The sequence below is a fragment of the Strongylocentrotus purpuratus genome, unplaced genomic scaffold (genome assembly GCF_000002235.5).
Source record: "Strongylocentrotus purpuratus isolate Spur 01 unplaced genomic scaffold, Spur_5.0 spur5_scaffold_3, whole genome shotgun sequence".
Taxonomy (NCBI): Eukaryota; Metazoa; Echinodermata; class Echinoidea; order Camarodonta; family Strongylocentrotidae; genus Strongylocentrotus; species Strongylocentrotus purpuratus.
Genome location: NW_022145609.1, coordinates 33,066,702 through 33,093,661, shown reverse-complemented (window position 1 = coordinate 33,093,661; position 26,960 = coordinate 33,066,702). Strand labels below are relative to the sequence as shown.

The 26,960-nt window shown below is 38.9% G+C and overlaps 1 protein-coding gene across 1 annotated transcript; it reads right to left on the bottom strand.

Moving 5' to 3' along the window:
* Nucleotides 1-7,116: 7,116 nt before the first annotated feature.
* Nucleotides 7,117-26,322, bottom strand: LOC100890190. Its single transcript, XM_030996198.1, has 14 exons — nt 25,910-26,322; nt 22,657-22,784; nt 20,388-20,532; nt 16,702-16,805; nt 15,805-15,944; nt 14,318-15,437; nt 13,116-13,283; nt 11,733-11,995; nt 11,073-11,161; nt 10,370-10,498; nt 9,714-9,823; nt 9,001-9,056; nt 7,957-8,127; nt 7,117-7,403 (listed from the first exon to the last, which is right to left on the bottom strand). The coding sequence occupies exons 1-14, from the start codon at nt 26,018-26,020 to the stop codon at nt 7,345-7,347; spliced, it is 2,793 nt and encodes a 930-aa protein (XP_030852058.1). The 5' UTR covers nt 26,021-26,322; the 3' UTR covers nt 7,117-7,344.
* Between the last annotated feature and the right edge of the window lie 638 nt (nt 26,323-26,960).

The following is a 26,960-nucleotide window of genomic DNA, read 5'->3' as shown; positions in this document are numbered from 1 at the left end:
TAATACATGATGATAAAAATGTTGCTGGGAAACCGCCTACTAATTGATATATTTGGTAAATTAGTTTATCTATTGGTGTGTGAGAGATAAACGCACGTGTCGCGCACTTGTGCGTAGTCCCATATACATCTTTCTATGTGCAGTGCTTGTAACTTTACGAAGACTGGGCGAAATTTCTTATAATTTTGATGATTCCAGAACCTTGCAGTACACACCAATATTTATATGCTAGATGATCAACCTTTTCTGATCGATTCCACAACGCCTCTTTCACAATGCAATCGCATGACCAGAACTCAACTTCATCTTTAAACACATCCATAATAAGTACAGATGAAAGGATAACACTATTTATTAACGTCCACTTGTCTCCTCGTGGGTTATTACCATACTATCTTTATCATAACATAAAGAGAATGTAAGACTTCATTATAAAGTAAGCCTCATCGATGCAGGCTGGGGTGATTCTATAATCTATTCCTACTCTGAGATTGTTTCTGATTTCTTCCGGGCATGCACAACCACGATCTCAAAGACTTTAAAACAAAAACCAACTCAAGAAGGATTTATTTCCTTTCATAATCATGTTCAGATTTCGCAACATGTCGTTGTAATGTTCTCACTAGGGACTTTTCGATTTGCGTGGACGTGGACGTGGACGTGGACGTGTGACTTCCTTTTAAGGCACTGGCGGTCACGTGTGATGTCCTTTTAAGACACTGGCAGTACCGTAAAAGGATGCCACACGTTGCAGGCCACGTTCTCGTCGTGCAAATCGAAAGTCCCTACTAAGAAGACACGAACGAACGAACGAATGTTCTCACTTTTCCATCTAGTTGACGCATAAGACTATTGAAATTCCCTTCGGTTGCCCTTGTGTTCCTATATTCTTCTCAAGAGGGGATTGCTACCCTCTCAGTCCACCCCCATATTTTTTTTAGAATTTTGCTGTCATAAGACCAATTCTTGTTTGTCATGTCGTTTCAAATTAATTTCCTATTTGATTGTAGATCAAATAAGGCATTAAAGGTTTACGTAGGAAAAGGTGTGGGAAAAACTATATCGAGGAGATGAACTTCGTTATAATCTGTTGGTGCATTTTTTGCATAATCATGTGTATACACGTGTTGAAGAAAAATAGACCGGGGGCCATAATGCCCGCCCCCCCCCCCCCTGTCGAATTTTTGCCGCTGCATCAAAACCCCTGAACCTTTGGCGCTGAAATTTCATGAGTTTTTTTCCCCATGTATCCCGCACATTTTGATACCAAATTTGTTATGGGCATACCTATGGTTTGGGTGTTAGTGAAAACATATCATCACATGTCTATTAAAATATGTTATTCTCACAAAATGTGCGTGTGTAAGTATATTTTCCCAAGAAATATATAAACATAAAAGAAAATAAACATTACCATCTTATTCAATATACTTCAATCTAGCACCATGCTAATTTTCACATTAATTGGACCTTGAGGCTGTGATCTTAGGGGGGGGGGGGCATAATGCCCCCGGTCGTAAATACCTCAAATAGCCCGGCCTTTTTAGGGTTAAAGGCTTGAAGCCCCTCTGTACTAGTTTGGGCAGGAGGGATAAGACCACCCAGCGTGGTCACTGACAGGTGGCTATCTCATATCAACTCAGCTCTCAATTAACATAAGAAAAAGAGGATCATGGGGGACCAATGGTCACCGACTTAGGCATTGTTTTCTATATAGAGGGAGCAAGTAGCTACAAGTAGTACAATGGGGATTTAAATGAGAGTAAATTTTCTCGGTTTCTTGACCTAGTTATGTGTTGCAAGAAAGGTGGGAATTGAAAAGCTGTACAAATGTAAAAATCGTATAGAATCACTATATATAAGATTGCATAGACGGGAAGAACGGTTCAGGCAGGGAATTCACATCTCCCGGCTGATTCAGATAACATTCAGGAATATCTTTTGTACGAATTTCGTCGGCGTATCCAAATTGAAGAGGTGGCGTCCCTCTTGAAGGTGGTAGTGGTGGTTATTTTACCTGCCATTAAAAAAGCATAAATGCTTGTTAGTAAGCAACCAGAGGACCGACGGCTTTAGCTCCTCTCCGAGGGACAGCAATCTTCACGTGGGAAAGGAAGGTGACGCGTTCGTTCCCCGTCACAGCAATTAAGCAAGACAAACTTTTACCAGCAATTTTTAGGCAAAGGCGGATCCATGAGGCCTGAGCGATTGCTCTCCCCTCTACTTAGAACACAAAAAGGGAGAGGGGACAGGGGGAAGGGGGAAGGGATAGATAAGGCCTGGGAAAACCCAATGGGAAGAAGATGTGTCAATTTCGGTTTCGGTCTATCTTATCCGCTGTCCCTCTAAGTGAGTCTGGAAAGGTATGAAGGATTCGCGGAATAATGTTCAAGGCGCAAATCCATCTTCTTTCGGACAATCCCGAATACAGTCATGATTTAGGGGTGCAATATCGAGTCCGAAAGGGTTCATTTCATTCCTTTTTCAAAAGTCCTTCCGTAAGTTATAATATCTTATCAGTGAGTACACATCTAGCATCAACACTTCCACCCATAATACAATCAATAAGGAACAACACTAGCAAATACAAGGAGCACAGCACCATAAAAAAAAAGATATTAGAAACTGAATATATGGGTGAATATCAAGTGAATAACTTTATTGTCAAAAACATCAACATCAGGGATATTCAAAAACAACATTTTTTTTCTGCAAACGACAGACAATAAGAATTAAATTTCCTAATCAAATCTTTTTATAAATTACTTGCTGACGTTCTCCTTCTTTACATCACACTGGAGGGTAGTCTGTTGAGAGCCAGATGGTCATTAACTCACAAACTATAAATAACATAACTCAAAGACAAAAAGACAAAATTAACCCATTGCTTACTGGAACCTGGTGGTCCCTGTGTTAAGCCTATGGGAATTAGATAATTCAGTAGTCAACGGGTTAATATCCTTCTGACTCTTTAAAAGACAATCAAAATTACAAATTGTCATACAAAATATTCCCTTTCATAAATAGTTTTGATATTAGTGTAAATTAAAAATATCAATTTTCCAACTATATTTTCATTGATTGAAAAATTGAAATTGAATTGAATTGAAATTGAAAAAATTGAATTGAAAAATTGAAATTGAATTGAATTACCTTTTGTGAATATGATACATCAATTTTCATTGATATCTTCATTTCCTTTTTGAAACCACATTGGAGGGCAAATTGCTGAGAGCCATATACCATCCACCAGCCTATAATATGACAAGACTTGTAATAAAAACACATTAAATGCCTTTGGGTATTAATGCCCAGGTGCTGTGAATTGAGCACAAACTATGTGTGAAGCCGCAAGGCTGTTGACTCTGTGTTAAAGTATATGAGCTAATACCATCGTGACCCTTGACAGATGACATCATGCTATGTGTGAAAGATATGCATTGAACTCAGTGCATTATTATCTGATATACGCCACTACATATTCCATTTTCTCATTGAAGGCATTGGCTGAAAATGTCAGACAACACATTTACACCTATAGCTTACATGACACAATTGTAAGACTTTCTAAAATGCAACCTGAGGCAATTTCAATAGCCTTGTGTGTCACCTAGTGACATGTGCAAACAATACAATGACTTATTACATAATCCAAACACAATTTCTGTAGGCAATACAATGGCATATTAAAATTGCCCTGGAGTAGATCTCTTGAAAGTCTTAAAGATAGAGACCAGTTCTGGTCATGCGATTGCATTGTGAAAGAGACGTTGTGGAATCGATCAGAAAAGGTTGATCATCTAGCATATAAGTCTTGGTGTGTACTGCAAGGTTCTGGAATCATCAAAATGATAAGAAATTTGGCCCAGTCTTGGTAAAGTTACAAGCACTGTACAAAGAAAGATGTATATGGGACTACGCACACGTGCACGACACATGCGTTATATCTATCAGGTCCAAATAGATATAATAAAATACCAAATATATCAATTAGTAGGCGGTTTCTCGGCAAAATTTGTGTGATCACGTATTAGTCAAAAATATTCTTTCCCATGATTGGTAATAAGAGCTTCCATTTCATTTTTTGAGAGGGGGGCGTTTCCAAAACTGGCCTTTACCTTTAAGCCCCTTTCACAAGGGATCTGCGTAGAGTTGCGTAGTGTTGCATAGACTTGCGTACAAAAATGCGTAATTTCTGCGTCTAGTGCGTCCATCTCGCGTACCCCTTTGCGTCCCTCAGCGTATAGTAAATAGTTACTTAGGCCAGCGTAGGGCAGGGTAGGGCAGCGTATGCATAGTTGGTACGCAACACTATGCATTGCCTGGTGTGAAGGGGCTTTAGCTTTAAATTAATTTTTGCATCCAAGCTAGTCCAGACTACTCAAAAGTATCTTATGTTCCTTATGATCATTGGCTAAAAACGTAAGACAGGAAATATGCACCTAGCATAGAGGAAAATTAATTACTTAGTAATCACTATAAAAAAAATGTAACATTCATTCTACAATATTCACGTAATATTAAAACTATAAAAAGACGTTAAATTCAGCACTGTGTATAAATTACACACTCTGAATTGTTACCTCTTTATCTTACAAAATGACTTATCTAACAGAATACTTTTACTGGCCTCATTAAACAGCATAAGACTCACAAAGACTTCCAAATAACAAGAAATAACCTCAAGGCGATTTCAATACTCTATTGTATAAGTTGCCCATAAAAATCATATTTAGAATACATCATATGTCACTGTAATGTTCACATGATTCAAAGATGATGTCCAAGAGGCTGTTCACACCGTAATGAGATAGCGTGGTCTAACGTAGCACCCCCTTTTTTTTAGCACGCGCTAGACCGCGCTATCTCTCGTGGACCACCCCCAAGAGGTGCTCCAGTGGCACGCCGTTTTGGCGCGCCGTGGCTCGCTGTTGAGCGGACCAAAACGACGTTGTACCTTCCAAACCACAGAGATAGCACGGTCTAGCGCGCACTATCTCTGCCGGTGTGAACAGCCTCTAGGTCAGTGGCTTGTGCTTTACATAGAGTTAAGCTCTGCAAGCTCTCAGCAGATGGCATACCATAGTTAGCAAAACAAAATTAGTTTTTGTAAAAAAATTATTATTAAAAAGCCACATGGTCATGTATCTCCTTACAAACAGTTAACAAGTCAATTATTCATACCCCTTGTAAAATTTGATGTTTTGGGGTTTATTTAGGGCCTTTGTTGAATACTTTAAGATGTTTGAAACAATATTTCACACTTTAAAAAAAAATAATCACAAAACTTGGTAGGGGTATGAATGATTAAGACTTTCACTGTACACCATAAATACAGAAACAAACAGACGTAGATCAACGCTTTATATGCCCCACAAATCTTAAATTGGTGGAGTAGTGGAACCCTGCAACTGACCCGACCATTCACAAACAGAGAAACTAAGGGCTGTGGTGCAATGTGCAGTAGGGATGTATGGCAATGGCTCTCTTGGAAATCAGAGATCAATCGATTTGAGCCAGAATAAGTTAGTATGAAGGATTAACTCACCCAATATTAATGGTGTAGTAAAAAATGTGCAAGGATATAGCAAAAGAAGTCTGTTAATAAATAACTATATATTTATATAATTCAAATCATTCAAATTCATTCAAATTCAAACAATTTTAAACAAGTGTCAAATCTTGTTGCTTTCAAAAGCAATCTTACATGGACAAATATGAATACAATTACTTTACTGATTCTAAGATTGGACATTAGCAAATTCAAAAAATAATATTCATCCAAGTACTACTAGTACCTGTATTCATAAATCCTTTTTTTCCCAGTTTCATATAGCAACACTTTGCCACTAGTAGGCATCAAGCACAGAACTACAGTGGGGCTGACATTGATATCTTGTATCTTGTCAATGTTAAAATGATCTTGACTTGTACATGTAAATGTCAAGCAATATACATTTAAATGAATGTTATAATTATCAATTCCAATTATGTGATGTAACCTTTATTCCCTTCCCTTGGGGCAAAAAGTAAAAATAAGGACCATCAATATAATTAGAGATTAGTAACGGACACATCTACATTATACATTTACAGCCACAGCATGTCTGCTTTGAAGAAAAAAATTAACACAACATTTAGTTATGTAGAATTTCAGAATTGAAGATTTCCATTCTCAAAATTTCATGCAGATGATCAAGATAGAAATTGCTTATAATCAAGAAGAAAAGAAAAGAAAAGAAAACACTGCAAATTCAGTTGCCTTATCAAACAAACACACAGGCTCAATGACATGTTTGGGGTTATGCATAATTGAAATGTCCAAATGGTATTCTTTATAGTTCTCACACGACAATCATTTTATGGTAGAGTACACCTTAGTAAAACACAGCTGCTTGACCTTAACAATAGATTTGCGATTCATTGCAGAAAACAGAATTTTACTTCTAATGACGGCCACATTCAATGATCTTTCCATCTTTGACTAATGTACCCCCAACTGGACTCCTGACTACCATGAGGCAGCATTCTAACTGGATGCTAAAAGGATCACTTCCTGACATTGATTTGTCCTCACACTCAAGTAAGAATGCAGTGTTGAGTGCTTTAATGCTCATATGGCTAATGGGACCCCTTTCACAAAGCCTTTTTTCAATGACAAATGTCAAATATCAGTGACAAATCTGCTGATAACCAATCAGAAGCAAGGATTTCAGTAGCCTATAACAACAACTGTCAATTGTCACTGATGACAAGCTTTGTGAAACACCCCCCTGGACACCAAAAAATATGGCAGGCGTATCGAGAGGACTTTTATTTAGTAAGAGTGAATGTGGTCATCTAGCTGGGAAAAAGCTGAATATACAATGTACTTCAATCCTAGTGAGCAATTCCGGTAACTCCAAGAACTTGATTGTGAAGATCTTTGGGCTTGAGGAGAGTCCCGAGGACGGCCATGAAACACTCCTATAGATCTTCCTGAAGACTGCCCTGAAGATCCCCCTAAAAAGCTCATAATAAGTCTACTGAAGATCCTCTAGAAGTCAGTCCTGGGACCCATTTCACAAATCCTTTTTTTCAATGACAAATGACTAAAATCAGTGACAAATCTGCTGATAACCAATCAGAAGCAAGGATTTCAGTAGCTTATGACAACAAATATCATTTGTCACTGATGAAAAGTTTTTTGAAACGCCCCTCAGAAAATCTGAAGATCCTCCTGAAGACTGTCCTGGGCTTGCAAGACCCCCTTCACCACTCATTAAAACTCCTGAAGATCCTCCTGCATGTTCTCTTAGAACTCTCCAAAAGCACGGCAGAGGACGTCTGACACACGGAATCACTTCAGGTCAGCACAATAGCAACATAATGCAGAGGATCCAGGAGCTTGGTCAGAGAACGATCTACAAAACAAGACAAGAAATGATTTTCATTAAAGATACAATTTAGCTGTATGCATTTAAACACATGAAAGATAAATGCATCAACATGACTATTTCTCCAATAAGACTGTACCTGACTTCAGAAGTGAACTAAAAATTGACTGATTGTCTATAAATGTCTACAGAGATGATGAGTGATCAAAGAATGGCTTTGAATACCTCTTGAAGCTTGCAATCTTACTAATCATAACAACATGCAAGAAAAGCCAAGCATTGAAAAAAGATTGGAAAAAAAAAAAGAATTGTGAACTGTTCCCTTTTTCTTTTCATTTATATTATTTGAATTTAGTTCTCTTTGATTATTAGCCAGAAGAGAGCAGGACAAAACACTTCTATTCAGTATGTCTTTGTCCAAAGTTGTTCCTATATATATATTACTGTTTTTAAAATTAATTTAACATTTCAAGGATACAATACACTGAAAATATGGGATAAGAAAAGAGAACATATGATTCAGCTTTTCCTGCTACGCCTCTTGCATGTATGAAAGGGGTATTACAGAGGTTAGACTTACTCTTGAAGACCGCCTCATTGGTGAGTACGTGTACGCCCTTGGTGTGTGCTTGAGGGATGGCCCATCTCCTCTGTATCCTTTGACAAAGAGCTCTGCCAGGATTCCACACCTTCAACAGCTGAGCTTGGTCAAACTCCTGCAGGGACTCCACCTCAAATGTCTTGTACTTACCTAAACAGAAGGAGGTAATGAGGAAGAGTAATAAATGAGGGTAAATAACATCACATGATGGTAAGTAATGGTACATCTCCTCCCTATTCTCTGCCAGAGTACCCAGCAAGGACAGCACACCGTGCAAAGCTGGGCTTGTTAGAACCCCTGCAGGGACTCCACCTCAAAGGTCTTGTACTTACCTAAACAGAAGGAGGTAATGAGGAAGAGTAATAAATGAGGGTAAATATCATCACATGATGGTATGTAGTGGTACATGTCCTCCCTATTCTCTGACAGATTGCCCTGCAAGGACAGAAAGCTGAGCTTGGACGAACCCCTGCAGGACTCTACTTTAAATGTCTGGTACTGAACTAAAAGAGTTGGGGGTAATTAGTGGTTAAAATGCAAAAAATTTGGTATACGTTAACCCGTTTGTTTAAAGATGAAGTTGAGTTCTGGTCATGTGATTGCATTGTGAAAGAAACGGTGTGGAATCGTTCAGAAAAAGGCCATCATCTAGCATATAAGTATTTGTGTGTATTGCAAGGTTCTGGAATTATCAAAATGATAAGAAATTTGGCCAAGTCTTAGTAAAGATGTATATGGGACTACACGAACATGTGGCGTAAAAATCTGTCCCGATTTTTACGATGTTACATGCCATATTTAGAATATGAAGGCATTTGAAGAGCCATGCTTTTCAGAGAGCATGTTTTATCTGATGTTCTTCCACACTTGCATAATAACAATGATAATGCTCACAAATTATTTTTCACCTCTTCCCAGAACTCAACCTTCTCTTTAATAAATCTAGGTACTTCCCTATGTGGGCAAGTGCACGGTACTAAAATAAAACATATTTTTGATGAAAAGAATGAGGGATAACCATACCTGTTTTGAGATTCCATGCAAACTTGAATCCAGTCTGGTACATCTGTGGAGTGTCACTGTGGAAACAAAATTCATAGAAAATAAACAATTAAATCAAGCAAAATCCTGAATACTGGTATCCCTGCAGTTGATATCAAGTATTACAAAATAAAATATATCTAAAATTCTTTCAAACTAAGCTGTATGACACAGGTCAACTACAGCTTGACCAAACTACAAGTATGTGATCTTTCAGTGTAAGATTTTTCCTAAGCTTGCAGGAGCCTTGTTTGGCAAGCTTGTTTACAAAATCAAGTTCATTTGAACGGCTACTTCATGTACGGTGCTTCGTAACAACAGCAAGGCCCTATGCTCACAACAGCTGCTTTATCTAATCTTCTTCATCATCTTTAATAATAATGATAATAATAATCTTTTAAAGTCCACTCCAAATTTTATTAAACCGAAAATGGAAATGCTTTTTGCCTAATTGATCATGAGCCCGGCAGCCACTGAGCAGCGCCAGATCGATGTTGCTCTATCCCTTATTATTGAACGCCAAACGGCAACTCCCGTCTTTTAACGTATTTTGGTATGACGCGGCTGGGGTTAGAACCCATGACCTCCCGGATGTGAGGCGGATGCTCTACTGACTGAGCCAACACACTGATAATGACTGGTGAATATGATTTACAACAATAGCCTGAGCCCGAGAGCAAAGATGAGGTACTCACTTGGCGGGGTCATCTTCAAACTCAAAGACATCTTTGGGTTTCTTGGGCTCAGGCCAGGCACGCACAAGGCACTTGATCATCACAACAACGTTGCAGGAATCAGCACACACCTGAAGATTTAAGGTGGATGAGGAGCCTACTCATAATATCATTAGAATATTGAAAAGCTTTGGTCTTTGACTATGTTAAAAGACACCTTCTCAGACACCTGAAATGTTTAACTTTTATTTCAATAACAAAACTTGAAGAGCACTTGAAGAATGTCCATGATGTTTGTTTTAGCTCTTAAAGCTGCAGCTTTCAACCATAGATAGCTCAGCAACCTTCATTTAATTTATTAGAACAAACTTGAAGAACACTAAAAGATTATGCCTCATGTGTGATTAAAGTTTTCCAGTTGTCATAGCTTAAACAGGAGTGACACTCTGATAATTAAAAAACATGCAAGTAAATTTATTTTTCAGTTTAGACACTATTGACTGATTTTGGTAGTGAGGGGTCTACAATCCCTGCGAGTATCTAAATTATTGCTAACAAAAATAAAAACCTTAAAATGTAACCATTCATTGAATATGGCATGCAAAGAAGGATACTATAGCATATGAAAGGATTATGTGACTATTACTATCATCTGGTCAGCCTTAGATCTTACTTACATCTAGTACTTGCATATCATAGTCTGTAAATGCGATGTACCGTCGGCCCCACGGCGCTACTGTACGGATTGCTTCACACATGTAATGCTCTGCATCCATTGTCAGCTGCTTTACCTCCACGAATGGACCCTGAGGAGAAAACAAAAAAGTTTTTAAACTATGAACCATGCAGGTCTTTGTCACTTTCGGATTGATGTGAAAAGTTTCAAGTTCTAAATCTTTATCATGGTGTTGACCTCAACATAGGAAACATAGAAAAGTACACATTGCAATAAAATAGCAAAACAATCATCATCCCCATCATCCCCACCTGCACTACCACCACCACCACCCTTCATCATCATCATGATCATCATCAATTACATAATAATTATTATCATCTTCTCCATCCCACCACAATCATCGTCAAACTCATGACCATCATCATCATGACCATCACACTCATTATCACCATAAAAATAATCTACTATCCCATCATCATCAAACCACCAACATCACGATGATCACTACCATCATCATCATTTCCTCCAATTTTGTTTTGGAGCAGGACCCGTTTCACAAAACCATTTTTCAATGACAAATGACAGAAAGTCAGTGACAAATCTGCTGATAACCAATCAGAAGCAAGGATTTCAGTAGCTTATAACAAAAAATGTCATTTGTCACTGATGACAAGTTTTGTGAAACGTCCCCCTGAACTTACTTCTTGAGGAAGACTTCTATTGGCCGGTAACATTCTCATGTTGTTGGACCCCACCACGGTCAATGGTAGCATACTATGGTATTCAAAGCCTGTCACAAGAAGAGAACAAATAACAGAGACATTCGTTATCATAACTTACGATGACATTGTTGTATCACAGCCTTAACACACAAACACCATTAACCAGTTACTATGATTTTGTCTCCCAGAAAAGGTGTGTATCACAAAGCATAAACTCCTTACATATCAAGTAGGGGGGTTGGTAGACAAACCACTAATTTCCTATAAATAGTGGCAAGTATCATTCCAAAACATTTTATTCATAATTACTATTCGTCTATTGAGATGATTGACTCATACTACCTATTCAATATTTCAGATCAGAGCAACAGGATGAAATTTATACAGAATGCCTGAGAAAATCCACTTCTCTTCCAACTCATGAAGTAGATTACAAAATAATGACAATAATTTAATGTTAGTGCTTATCACAGCTTTTTCAAAGTGCTTTGGAAATAATTAATGAAGCTGTACCATTACCATACATTTCCATAGTTTTGGCAATAAAAGTATTGGTACAGCAATGTGAATTGTAAGCAACATAATGGTGAAAACGCTACAGCATCTATGTGCGATTCATGATTCTCGTTTCTAACTTACTATCACTTTCTATCGGTTCCTCTATCGGGAACAACCGCTCCATGTAGCGACGGACGGAGTAGGTGAACCTCTGGAGCTTGCAGGTGCATTCTCTGATGGTGCTGCGGCCGCTGACCTGGGAGTAGTGGTCAAAGATACCATGGTGGTATGGGCAGGTGTGGTCAATCTCGCTTCCGATCTCGTCCTTGTCGTTGACCTCGTTCAGGCGATGGAAGGAGATGGAGCTGCAGGAGCTCCAGTTATCACAGGGCAGACGGCTGTGCCTGTACCACAATGGAAGAGAGAGATGCAAGTCAGAGATCAGAATATTATCTGTTTGGAGCTAAAATTTGAATTTATTAACAACAACACATCACAATAATGACAGTACATTATATTATGAACAATCATACAACGCAAAGAATAATACCGATTCATGTATACATAACATAAGAGTAATGTTGATTGAACAGTAATGGTTTTAAAACGATATTTAGACATAGCTCTGCATACTATTAAATGAACAAAAGATATACACGTAAATATATGTATTACTAATATTTAGGTGTAGTTGTTAATGGAAACTAGAAGTAAGCACAAGTGCTAGTCGAGCATAGTTTCATTCTCTGGCAAGATTTTTCTTTTTAGTTTGTTAATACATATGAATGTAAAACTTGTTTGTTTTGTATTTACATTAATACAATTAAATAATACAGTATCATGTAACTTTTTTACATTAAAAAAAAATTTAAGTGCTAAAGCATTATAATGAAAGATAACAAATCTTTGAACAAATAAAATCATCAATGTGTTCTTAAACTTGAATGGCATTAACTCTGCGCAAAATGATGCCATCTAGTACCCTTCTGGCCCCCAAAATACAAAATGAATGATAACTACTTCTTATCAAATAAACATAGATGTAACTTCAAAACCCTCTATGCCCTCCCAGGAATAAAGTTAACCTATTGAATACATAGTTCGGGATCAGAACTATAAAACTTGCGTGTCATGGAAAATTGTTTTGTACTCCAATGGGTTGACAATTGATTGTAAATACAATTAATGTATTATATCTATGGAGCTCCACAACTAATCATCAATAGTATTCAATAAATTATTATCAGTACAATATACAACAAACTTTACTGAAATGGGCAGGGGTGATAATACTTTTTGTTATGGGGGGGGGGGGTGAGACTTCAATATCAGGATTTGCCATCAATTTCTTAATTTGTTTTATTACCTGGAAAAATGGAATGTTTAGTCCCCTTAACTTTTGACAAGAATGAATCTACATTTTGTTCCATAACCATTCTTCTTCCTATGGCATGAATAATGATTGCATATGAATACCCTATTTTTTTTAAATACTAGAAAAATGGAGCAATCCCCGAGTCTTACCGACATACTGGGTTTTGGCTCCATCTGCTTGGTGTAGGGCAGTTACTAGTCGAAGGGCTGAAGTCCTCACTCTCTAGACTACGAGGTGAGAGCCCATGGCATCCTGGATGTGCATCATACAGACCTGCCATGTGCTTAGAGCTACTCTCTGCAATCTGGTGATGATACCTGATGACGAAAAGATAATAATAATAATAATAATAATAATAATAATAATAATAATCTTTTACAGTCCACTCCAAGTTTTATTAAGTTAAACTGAAACAGAAATTCTTTTTGCCCAATTGATCGTGAGCCCGGCAGCCACTGAGCAGCGCCAGATCGACGTTGCTCTATCAAGAATGTAATTTTGCTTTCTAGTCATGTGTTCCTCACTACACGATATATATTGAATATTATAACAATCATCTTGGACCCCATGGAAGAACAGTCTTGTCTCCATGACTTGACTGAACTGGGTGTCCTTCCGACTTCATTATTGTCTTCTTCTTTTTTATCTTTTTTACATTGTATATTATGTCTGTTCTAAATGTCTATTTATATTATGTTGTAAATGTTCTGTATATATCATGTTTTTTATTGTGAAATCAGAGAATAAATTAATCAAATCAAATGAGGTTCATGTTTCAAGGAAGGTATTACTGTCACAATCCTATGACTTTACTCACAGTCAATCAAATGCAACAACTTTCGTAGTTTGTCCAATCATTGTAACTTGTTATGGCTAACAAGTTTTATAACAAAACTTATGTTCCCCTTTGGGTTCTTGAGATGATATGGTGGGTAAAACAGTGTCGCAAAACAAGTAAGATACTAACAGATTGTTGCCCAGACAAATGCATCTGACGTAAATTCTGTATGTCCTTCTGATGCTGAATGTTTCATGACAGGACTGAATGTTGAAATACAAATCATGATTATCATTTTCTGAGTGTCGCTTTGCATTTTTAAGGATAATTTCCTTTCCCTCTTTTCCCTAGTTTACAACAGTATCCATTTCTCAAACTTATTACTGGTATTGTTTAAGACTAATTTCACATCAGATAACCAAATTGTGCCTCTATAATAGATATTTCTGAAACTGCACAAAATTATTTTTAATACAAATAAAATTGTTTTTAGAACCTTTCTTGAGATTTGTTACATGAGCAGGTAATGGGTAAGCATGTGCCAATAACTACCAAAATGTAGATGTACAGTACCTGGATTCTGGGTCCAAACTACAGGAGTGAGGGACATGTCTAGGACTTCCCTGCAGAGGGTTGGGATTGCCCATCTTCGGGATTGCCGTCGTAGAGGACGAGGTTAAGGTGATGCAAATCTCTGAAGGATTAGAAGCACTCTTGGATTGCACAGTTTTGGTATGGTCACTAGGAGAGACAAGCCTTTCAGATGAAGTAGAGGCGGCTTCCTGGTCAGGTGAAGCCACAAGAGTTCTGTTAGATGCACCCTGCGCAACGGATAACCGTACACTGCACGAGTCTGAAACTTTGGAATGTGTGCCATCCTTGTGTGGCACAGTGGTCTTTGGTAGTCTGCTGCCGTCGGTGGTGTCGACATCGGCCGATGATGTACTGTCACAGTCCGTTTCTTGTGTAGCCGAGAGGTCGACTGTTCTTGCGTTAGGTTCCTGAGAGGAAGGACTGAACGGGCTTTTTCCTGAATGTCCTTGAAGTACTTTGGTTTGTTTTGCAAACTCACAGAGGTCTGCTCCTTCAAATTCCTCCTCATCGAGGATGTCCAGAAAGTCTCTTGAACTGATGACTGAAGGTGATGAGCTTCGAGGAGCCTGAAGACCACTCGCAAGACGTATGCCCAGGAGAAGGTCTTCCGAGTTAGAGCTCTCCTCATTGATACCAAAGTTACAGAAGTCAGTAATGGCGGTGGAAGACGGCGAATAAATAGGCACTGTACTGATGTCGTGTCTCCTGTCCGAGCCGTTGCGCTCGTCTACTGGAGCAAATCCCTGAGAGTTAGTGGAGGAGGAGTGCAACCAGTCCCTGCAGCGGCTGCCCCCGCCGCGCATCGAGCCGACATCGGAAGCACGCGTCGCGAAGGACCTGGCTGAGCTGTTGCCTGGAGAGTAGAGGCTGCTGCAAGGTGATCCTTTGCCCAAGCTGACTGCAAGGGCTATGATGGAGTAACCTGTGTTAAGTACTGTGACCCCGTCCTTAGAAAGGCTGTGTTTCGGGGAGAAGGACGGAAAGGGTGGGGCAAGTTCATACTTCGTGTGGACAGCGAAGCCATGCTTCAAACACGTAGGTGCTGCAGGAGTAGGAAGCTCCTCCTGGAATTCTGGAGGCAACCAACCTGGGTTGAAACCTGAGGTAAAACATTAACAGGAACAGGCATGAAGCAAATAAGTAATATCACATGTACCACAAAATCTTTCAGTTATTAAAGCCTTTGAATTGCCCCCTCTTGACAAAATCCCGAGTTTACTTTGCAAATTCATTGTAGTCCAGCCAGTAAACTATTTCTTCTAAAAATGTATGCTTAGTGTTTATTTAGCCATCCAAAAGCTTCTAAAAATGTATGTTTAGTGTTTATTCAGGCATCCAAAAGCTTCTCACATCTGTGCTTTATTAGAAGCCTTCTTTCCGATAAAGACATTCTGGACAATTGAAAGTTTTAGTGGCTAACATTTGTGATGCTAGTGCAGGCTTAATGGCTTTTAAATTAACATTACCTGAGGAGAGACCTGTGGCCATGTCGGATGTGTACTTGAGGTGAAGGCAGTTGGGACATGGCTCCGTAGATGGCACTGCTGTAATGGTTACATAACATAGCTGCTTCTCCTCATCTAAGAGTGGCTTTGATGAGGTAGAACTGGAGTAGAAAAAATTTGGAATGAGAATGAGAGGTAAAGTTAGGTGGTGGTGGGGGTTATTTTACCTGACTGCTAAGAAAGCATAAATGCTTGTAAGTAAGCAACCAGACGGCCGACGGCTTTAGGTCCTCTCCGAGGGACCTGGTAATGAGGATTAATGCCTTACGAGGGGGCACTAGCGCATCGTCTTGGTTTCGAACCGGGGTCACCGGATTACGAGACCACTGCTCTACCGACTGAGCTATCGTGCCTCCTCTTATTCTTTTTTTTTCTTATTAGTTGGACTACAATGCATTATCATTTTAGTATCATTTTATTTGTTAAATCAACATAAAACAATATAACATGCACAAAGTTTGACGGGAGCTCAAAAACCCTAGATGATGTCTTGTGGACAGGTGTCCTGACTGTGAGCCACAAGGTATGGGGTTCGCGTGCCTGCTACATCAGTGATGTCCTTCGGCAAGACATTCACCTTTATCTGCCTCACTCGACCCAGGTGAGGTAAACAGGAACCTGGCAGGTTTTAATTCCTGAAAATGCTACAGCGCCAAAAGAGCAGCCATGCTAAAGCCGGGGTAATACTTGTGGAGTGACAGGAGTGTCAAGTCTGACAGACATGAGCGCTATACAAGAACCCATTATTATCCTTCTTTTTAGTATTATTGCTGGAGCTGCTAAATGTGCTAGGCCATTGCCCCTGTTGCGACCCCCCCCCCCCCCTCCCCACCCCCACAGCGCTGCTTCATGACTTACCAACCATACACCATAACCTTAGTACTGTCACTTGGCCAACTGCAGATGGCGATGTACAGATCTTGTTGAATTTCTTCCTCACCAAAGAGTCCGACTTCAGAAACCTTACAAAGAAAGAAATCATAGAAAACTCCAATGTCATACAAGGATTAAGAAGAGAATTGTTTGCTAAGAACCACACATGTATTTCAAAGAAGAATTCTTTGTAAAAATACTTTAGACATGATGCCTTACAAAAAAGGAGGTTAAGAGTAAGAATGGGGACCATATTACAGACAGAATGTTTGTCCGTAATTAAAGGCTCAATCACTTTTAAAAAAAGACATCACTGCATCAGTCCAAGACTTTATGGCAAACAATACAATATTGGTAACGACATTCTCATTTCAATTCTTTTTAAATTCTTTATTTCATTATGATATAAAAAAGATGATCAAATCGGGCTAACTTTCTTACCTATCTGGATCTTCATGTAGGTACATTGAAGCTACATTAGACATGCACTTCTATAATAATAATACGCTAAGGCTCCGCGGGGGGCGCGACGTCTCGGCGAGCCTTTGTATTCTATTGTTTTTTAATGAGATCGCCGACCCAAGTTGGTGCGGCTATCTCCTCCTGAACCCTCCCCTCGGGGTACCTGTGCCCGGTGCCATCGTCCGCGGGAGAGTCTACTCTGTGGAATTGGCTATACTCCGCCCGAGGTCCTCCTCCGTGTCGACGTCCAGGGCGAAAACAGACGCGACATGCATAATGCAGGATATGCGTGACGACAGAGATACCTCATGGATATTCAACATTGTATCAAAGAGACACTCGACAGACGACGAGCAACTCACATTATGTTGCGTATTAAATGCTCTATGCAGAGGGCGGGATTACCCACGAGAAAGCCATCGTGCTATAGGGTGTGCTTTGTACTAGCTGCAAAAGCCCAAGAGATCATACACGGGGCTAATTCCCGTCGACGTCCAAACTTAGAGACCTATTTCCATCATGATTGCCGCGATTTGTATATAGTTTTCGTATATGGAGGTATGAAATCAAAGCTTATTTTGTGATTGCTACGGCCATTTATACTACATTTTGATTATCATTTTCTAAAGGAAAGTTTTCACAAGAAAACCATCGGACTGACAGTTCAGTCGCAATTAGCTGCCTTCAGTCTACGTACACATACATACATTACACACAGTGCAGTGTAACTCCGGAAAGCTCCAACATCGGAACCGCGCACCGCAGGCGTCCGACGCCTGCGGCGCCGGTGTTCGAGCTAAATGGAGTTACGCTGTAGTGTGTGTGTGTGAGTTCAGCTGAGCTGAGCTCGAGTCGAAGAGATTTGACACTTTGAAATTGTTATCTGTTGGTTTGCATGATTATTGCCGCGATTTCAATATAGTTTCGTGAATAGATTTACGAAACCTGAGCTTAGAATTAGTAAAAGTATTACTAATGTCTAGACTGTCTGATTTTCCTGTGAAAATTTTACTTTGAAAAATGATTATCGAAATTCATGGTCAGAAATAATCACAATCTGGGGTCTATTATGTTACAGTTCTTGCATCAAATCAATGCATGAAAACTTAGTTATTGAACTAGAAAAATGTTTTTTTTTTTAAATAGGCAATTATGAAGTAGGAAGAATGAAACCTTAGCCTACTTAACAAATCTCAACAAAGTGTAGTCCTATCCTTATATGAATTAATGAAAAAGTAGCCCCAGAAAAAAGAGCCCCCGAAAATTTCCCTAAAATTTGAAATGGAGCCCCCGAAATGAAAAACTTAATTTTTTGCCTGCGCACCCCATCTAGAATCCCGCGGATTTCCGCGGGTCCTGAGTTGAGTGTATATATAATATAGGCGTGGGGTCCACGGGTTTCAAGGGGCCATAAACCCACAAAAGCTCGGGGGTTACGTTCTTCAAAGTTGGGGGGGGGGGGGGGGAAATCAGATCGCAGCGAGTTGAGTGTATATATAATATAGGCGTGGGGTCCACGGGTTTCAAGGGGCCATAAACCCCCGAAAGCTCGGGGGTTTTAGGCGCATAGGGTCAGATGAGCATATTTTTAATACTTTATTTGTGACACTTGCGGGTCACTAATTGGCGTGGGGTCAATACGTAGAGTTGCGTAGTGTTGCGTAACAACTACGCTGGCCTACGTTACTATATGCTGAGGGACGGAAAGGGGTACGCAAGATGAACGAAAACAATTCAACCTGTTTAATTTTTTTCGCCAGCCTATGCATAACCTACGCAGGGACTATTTTCCCATTAATACGCAGCCTAATTTCTGCGTAGTCGGTACGCCACATTACGGAACTCTACGCAGTTCCAGTGGCTTAAAGAATAACTACCGGTACAGTTGGATCGTTTTATTTTATTTTTATATAAGGCCAAATTTAAAAAAAAACATGTTTAGCTTCCTGTTTTTTTCGAAAAATGGGAAGGAGGAGGCCCTTTTTTTTTCTTTTTATTTTCTTTCAAAATGGCGGCTCCGTACATTTTTCCTGACATTCGGGCTATTTTTCAAGATGGCGGCCGACAATTTTTTTTTTTTTCTTTTTTAAAAACAGAAATACATTTTAGCAGTGCTTTTCATGTTTTTTTTTCTTCAAAAAAAAAAAAAAAAAAAAAAAAAAAAAAAAAAAAAACTTTTCAAAAAAAAAAAAAAAAAAAAAAATAGGAGGCGGCCCCCAAAAAGGAAGCGGGCGGGGACGCTTAACATGTATATTTCTTAATGGCCTGAATGGCAAATAAAGTTCTTGGTGGTTTTAATTTAGACAGTCTCTATATATCTATTTACACCCCCCGCCCCCCTCTAGGATCCCGCGGATTTTCGCGGGTCTTGCTAGTAATATAGTAATTTGACTCTGTTGTCTGCCTGGGGGGGGGGGGGGGGGTTAGAAATATCCTACACAAGGCTATAAGTTGTTGTCATCTAGTAGATATATTGATAGACTATGGATCAAATTGTTAACAGTTTAAAGCCCCAGCTCCACGCACTTACCGTTATCTCATTTGGCAAGACATTGATCTACATAAATTTGCCATTCTTCATCCAGGTATATCTAAAGCCTACCTGCACTAGTTTGGCCATGAGTGATTAGACATCCCTGCATGGTCACTGACAGGTGGTTATCTCATCAAATCAGCTCTCAATTAACATAAGAAAAAGGAGATCATGGGGGACCAATAGTCACCGCTTATGCATTGTTTGCTACATAGAGGGCGCAAGTAGCTGGTTATCTGTTAGTCATTAATTACTTGAGTATTTCCAGCACCTTAGGGCAGCTAGGATAAGGTCAGGGTAATACAAACTCCTTTGTTGACACCTCTTGCATGTCCTGGATGGATGTGTGCCCAATATACATGTTAGTATAGCTATTATTATTACATGTCCACTTTACATGATCCTTTGCTTAAAAAGCCATGTATTTATGTTAAACGGGGCGTTGTTGTGTGCGCCTGTAATCCAGCTGATAATGGAAGTTACAAACTGATTCAGCTGAGGACGCAGGTTCGAAACTGAGTCACATCTTTCGGATGGTGACGTTAAAAGTCGGTCCCCAGACGTTAATAATCATATCTGATTGATACATGTCTGTAAAAAAATCAATTACACATACACACATTCCCACTCCATTTTGCTAGACTGAATAAAGTTGCCTAATGGGAGAGTCGCAAACCTTTTCCATGGCTTGGTAGTGATTGAATCTCCACCAGTGGAGCTGATAGATGTACACAGGAAATGCTGTGTGATCATCGGTGTCCACATTGAGTGTGTAGGAGAGTACAAAGTTACCATCTTTGCTGAACCCCAAGAAAACATGCCTGCAAAGCACAAGAGCAATGTCACTAATGAATATAAAAATGACAGAGTAGTGGAAGCTATGGCAAAGAGAATACATGTATGGCAATACCGGAAGGCTAAAAATTAGTTTAACTTGTCAAATCAAATTAGAAAAATGTGTTAGGGTTGAAATGATTCATATACATCATATACAGAGGGGGTAAAGGCCTCTTTTCCTGCATTTATTCATGTACAGGTACTACTGAAAGAAAGAAAAAAGTAAAAAGGCTGTGAATTTGGATATCAACGTAATTCCTTGAAAGCATATTAGTTCTTTAAAGACATCGTTTAACAATGTTAAATCTGAGATGCATGGCCCTACATGTTCATCAGTGGCTGTGATATGGTGTAATATTGAAGCCTTAAAAAAAATTGCTCTTCAAAATGATCATTAAGTGCCATAAAAAAGTAAAAAGTTTAAAAACCTTTGAGTGACCGGTTTAATCATACTCATTTTCCCCAACAGACTGTAGTGTATATGAAAACTGTTAGAACTAGATGGAATTTTGACTGCGCGCAGTCGAAAATGATGCCTCCGCCATAGAGCAATTTAAACAAGTTTGGAGTTTAAATCTCCAGTGGTTCTTGAGATATCATAACAATCTCAATGTATGGAATTTCATAAGTTGACCTCTGTGACCCTTGACCTTTGACCTACGTGCTCCAAAATCTAATCAGATTGTCTTCCTATGGTGATACACACTATCATTAAGTTTGAAGTTGAAATCTCCAGTGGTTCTTGAGATATTATGATATGGTGATACATACTATCATTAAGTTTGAAGTGAAAATTCTCCAGTGGTTCTTGAGATATCGCGATAACGATCTCAATGTATGGAATTTCATAAGTTGACCTCTGTGACCCTTGACCTTTGACCTACGTGCTCCAAAATCTAATCAGATTGTCTTCCTATGGTGATACACACTATCATTAAGTTTGAAGTTTAAATCTCCAGTGGTTCTTGAGATATTATGATATGGTGATACATACTATCATTAAGTTTGAAGTGAAAATTCTCCAGTGGTTCTTGAGATATCGCGATAACGATCTCAATGTATGGAATTCCATAAGTTGACCTCTGTGACCCTTGACCTTTGACCTACGTGCTCCAAAATCTAATCAGATTGTCTTCCTATGGTGATACACACTATCATTAAGTTTGAAGTTTAAATCTCCAGTGGTTCTTGAGATATTATGATAACAATCTCAATGTATGGAATTTCATAAGTTGACCTCTGTGACCCTTGACCTTTGACCTACGTGCTCCAAAATCTAATCAGATCGTCTTTGTATGGTGATACATACTATCCTTAAGTTTGAAGTTTTTACATCTCCAGTGGTTCTTGAGATATCATGATAACAATCTCAATGTATGGAATTTCTTAAGTTGACCTCTATGACCCTTGACCTTTGACCTACGTGCTCCAAAATGTAATCAGATTGTTTTCCAATAGTGATACACACTATCACTAAGTTTGAAGTTTAAATTTCCAGTGGTTCTTGAGATATCATGATAACAATCTCAATGTATGGAATTTGATAAGTTGACCTCTGTGACACTTGACCTTTGACATACGTGCTCCAAAATCTAATCAGATCGTCTTCCTATGGTGATACATACTATCCTTAAGTTTGAAGTTTAAATCTCAAATGGTTCTTGAGATATCGCGCTAACAAACTCAATACAAGGAATTTCATAAGTTGACCTCTGTGACCTGTGACCTTTGACCTACGTACTCCAAAATCTAATCAGATCGTCTTCCTATGGTGATAAATACTATTCCCGAGTCTTAAGTTTAAATCTTAAATGGTTCTTGAGATATTGTGATAACGGTCAAACGGGACGGACGTACGGTACGACGTACGGACGTACGGACGGACAACCCGAAAACATGATGCCTCCGGCACCACCTTCGGTGGCGGAGGCATAAAAATAAATTTAAATTTCTATTTCCAATCATAAATATCTTGATTATCAGACAGGCGATCAATTTGTAAAAGTCATGGGGTTTCTGACTGACTTAAAGGTTCATGAGCTAAATCCAGGATTTTTTGTCAGAATCTGAGATAAAGTTACCCAATCCCTTAAAAGTATTTCACTCACCCTTCCTCAGTTAGAAAGTGATCGTCGATGATAGCCTTGAGTGGGATGCCAAGACGCCCAGGTATCTTGCCAAAGAGGGACCGGCATACTGGGTAAGTTTGTCTGGTTGGCTGTAAACATCCCCTCAGCTGAAAAGGAGGTATACATGTAATATAAAGTTAAATGTATCAATTACAGAGGTCACATACATGTAAATGACTTATCCCAGGGGAATTTAAATAATACAAAGGCAAAAGAGAAGACATTATTTTTGTCATGTTTCGAGATACACAATGTGGCATAGCCTAACGTTAGGACACAGATCTACTACTGGTATTCATTTATCTATAAATTATAAAGCTATCTGTACTTTTTATTTCATTTATTATTACTTCTGCATAATGACATAAATCAATAAAATTTGTTTACAAGTCAGATCAAATTTTGCATTAGCACATAGGTCTACAACATACAGTACTTCAGAAATTACCTGTTTATAATAAAGAAGACTCATACTCTTCAAGAATAAAGTCACAGGGATATTTACATGTAATTTAGCATAAACTAGATGATTAGAAGCCCACAAAAGTATTTGACATGAAATGGAAAAAATACAGAGAACTGATCTCAAGGAATGAGATGGTGAGGTCTTAGTTTGAAGATTTAAAAAAAAAAATTTTTTATCACCGAGTCTGAAGTAAAGACTACGCTCTAATCCCATGCTTTACACACACACACACGCTTTATTACCGGGTCTTAATTTGGAAGATGGAGGGGTCTTAGTTTAAAAGTTTTTTTTTTGTTGTTGTTTTTTTTTTTTTTTAACTTTTGAATAACCGGGTCTGGAGAAAAGACTACGTTAAAAAAAATGTTCTTCCACAGGAATAAGATGATGGGGTCTTAGTTTTGAAGATTTTTTAAAAGTTTTGAAATAACCGGGTCTGGAAGAAAAACTACGCTCTTAACCCACGCTTTATTACCGGGTCTTAGTTTGGAAGATGGTGGGGTCTTAGTTTAAAATTTTTTTTTTTTTTTTACTTTTGAATAACCGGGTCTGGAGGAAAGACTACGCTCGATTCTCATGTTATTCCACAGGAAAAGGATTATGGGGTCTTAGTTTTGAAGATGTTTTAAATTTTTGAAATAACCGGGTCTGGAGTAAAGACTGCGCACTATACCCATGCTTTATTACAGGGTTTTAGTTTTGACAAAATATCCCTTCAAATTCATTATATTTGTGGGTAAAGTCATTATTACATTTGTGGCCTTATGGGTGATTCAAAATTATTACATTTGTGGGTAAAGTGGTTATTACATTTCGTCCTTGTTTTCACGAAGTGACGGTAGTAAGGAAAATCGTAACGCAAAGTGAATGCAATTTTTCTTCACTACCGTCACTTCGTGAAAACAATGACGATTTGTGGGTGAAATTATTACATTTGTGGGTAAAGTGTTATTACATTTGTGGGTAAAGTGTTATTACATTTGTGGGTGTTATTACATTTGTGGGTAAAGTGTTATTACATTTGTGGGCGTTATTACATTTGTGGGTGTAACAGGGGGGGGGGGGGGAGGGGGGGATCAATTAAATATTTAAAGTTGCCAAGTTAATCAACATTTGCAAATAAATGATATGTTAATCAAAGATCAATACCGTTCATACATGTACAACTACAAGAAGGAGTCTTGTCTCAAAATTATGCTTGGCCGTGGGGAAAATAAAAACTAACTCTTACTGTATTAAACTTGTAAGGAATGGAAAATTGAGACTTAACAGAAGATCTAGACCAGGCCTTATCAACTAGTTTATCAGAAGTGCCAAAACAAAAATTTATTGAGGTTGTCAGGTTGAAGTGCCAACCTGTATGTTTGGTGACTGTGTTGCGAGGGAGTGAAGCGATCGAGCCGATTTCGGGTGGGGTCCAGGGAGCAAAGCCCCCGGAAGCTAGTGGATTTTAGGGCTTTTTTAAGGCCCAGAAGCCCCAGATGTGGCATTTTTAACACCTTTTTATTCCATAAAATAATCAATCATAATTTTATACTGAAGTGAAATAATTAGTACAATTCCTGTGTAAAATCTACACTGGAAGAAAATTTATATGTAGTTATTTTGGTGCAATAAACACAGAAAATGTCAAAATCAAGTGAAAAATCAAGAGAAAGTATGCACTACCGCGCATGCGTACTTTCTTTTCGCCATGTTGAGCAGACGATACAACATGGAAGAATCGTTGGGGTAGGACGAAGAATCACCCCCTTTTTCCCATCAAAGACTTCTTCAAATTATAATTTCAAGTTGCTGGATAGATGCCCAGAGGAGTCGAGCAACCTAGTAAGTAAAAATTGTAATTACTCCCCTTGCATATTTTGAGATAATGTCGCCCAACCTGCTGTTAGAATGTTTTTCGATGCACCACCCGAAGCTCCGACGCATTCGGCATCGGAGCTTCCCAGAGTTAGCGCGTAGCCAGAATTTCATTTCAGGGGGGGGGGGGGCAGTAGTGAGCACGCGAAGGCAGCATGCGAATCAATTACAGAGCGTGCAAAGCACACTCCCTAGGGGGGGGGGGGGGTGCAGGGAGGGGGAGTGACGTTTCATCAAATTATTAGAGAAAGAAAACGATTCACTGGACCGTTCTCGACTCTTAATCCTTGTCTAAATTCAGTTTCTTTTGACGTTTCATTAAAAATTATAAGAGAAAAGACGATTCGTTGTACTGTTCTCGACTCTTAATCCTTGTCTGAATCAAGTTCCCCTTTCTCTGCGTAGCACGGAAGCTCTGATGTTTCATTAGATTATTAGAGAAAGAAGACGATACAACTACAAGTACGTTGTACCGTTCTCGGCTCTTAATCCTTATCTGAATTCAGTTTCCCCCCCTCCCGCGCGAAAGCTTGGACGTTTCATTAAATTATTAGAGAAAGAAGACTCTTCGTTGTACCTTTTTCTTCCTACGTCCTCTTTCTTTCTTCTTTCTCTTTTTTTTTTGGGGGGGGGGGGGCGACTGCCCCCACCGCCCCCCCCCCTTTGGCTACGCCCCTGGTCCTTGAAGCTAGACCTTAGGCCTACATAAATCATAATTCTATTCCCACTTCTACAATAACATTATTCATTAACGATAAACAATTTGAAAAACATGACAAAGAATTTTGAAAGATCAAGATGGCTTTCTAGATCTAACAGTTAGATTCTAGATCTAACTTTTGAATTTTACACATGCTTAACTCTCCTAGTCTCCTTCTCATCAAACAAAATCATAAATAGAAGTTATACCTCTCGCATACGAAGCCTTTGTGTAACATTGAAAGACGGTCGAACTGCTTTCCGTGTGTTCGTCAAACATGGAAAACCTTTCACTTTGCGGCCTGTCATTTTCTGCGACATCCCCTCAGTGTGATGGTGGTGGGCACAAGCCGCACCTTCTGGCGTAGAAGTCAGACAATTCCCGCTCTGGCTCTTCCCTGTTCACTGAGCGGTTTCCACAAGTCGATAATAGAAACGAATTATTCAGGTATCCAGACTGCTTTCTGCGCACATCCCATGTACAAAGCTAAGAACTATACCTTTCACATGCTTCTTGTAATCGAAAGGATATGCCTTTTATTGTAAAATTCATATTTCTTGCGGAAATAAGACCAACCAATACACTCTGTTTGGGCTCTGTCGTGTCGTTGAGTCGTCAGTCGATCAGTTAATTCATCAAAGAACTCTCGAGATACGCGAGAAATTGGGTCTGATGAATCCGCCTAAGAGGCTAAAAAGAACGGAGAAAACCCCGGAAAACATACATGTAGGGGATGGCCGGGAGAGTGGGAGGATCGAGATGGGGGTAGGGTGCACGTCATGATGAGCTAGGGGGTGAGAAAACGTTACATTGGCGTTGTTAGGGTTTCTGGGATTGGGAGGTCGGATGGGATTCCCGATAGAAATTAAATCTAGAGTAAACATATCGGGAACATTATTGATCACCCCTTTTATTATAAATAATACCTTTAAAAATGAAATAAAAAAATCGTTGAGAGATCGAGTTCTCTTGAGTTCTCTTCAAAACTATCTCGGATTTGTATTTCATTTGTTTGAAGTGAACTACGGTAATTTTCTCACAACTTTATTCCAGGATATGCGCGTATCGCTATTATAAATACATCCATTTATAGGGGCATGCGGAATGTATAGAAAATTTAATTCCTGTTGGATCTCCTTTTCTTTAAATGGAATATAATTAATGTGTGATTCAATTCAGGTTTTATTATTTTGTATGTTCTTTTTGGTTAAAAATTACGAACCACCTTTACTCCTTTACTGCTAAGGGATTTTAGGTATT

What these genes read in the sequence shown, in the direction of transcription:
- LOC100890190 (XM_030996198.1), bottom strand. Translation starts at nt 26,020, where the DNA reads ATGTCGCAGAAAATGACAGGCCGCAAAGTGAAAGGTTTTCCATGTTTG. An exon ending in ACTACCAAGCCATGGAAAAG is followed by an intron (nt 16,806 to 20,387) that starts GTTTGCGACTCT and finishes TTTCTTTGTAAG; the next exon opens with GTTTCTGAAGTCGGACTCTT. An exon ending in AGTTTGGACCCAGAATCCAG is followed by an intron (nt 13,284 to 14,317) that starts GTACTGTACATC and finishes TTTCGTCATCAG; the next exon opens with GTATCATCACCAGATTGCAG.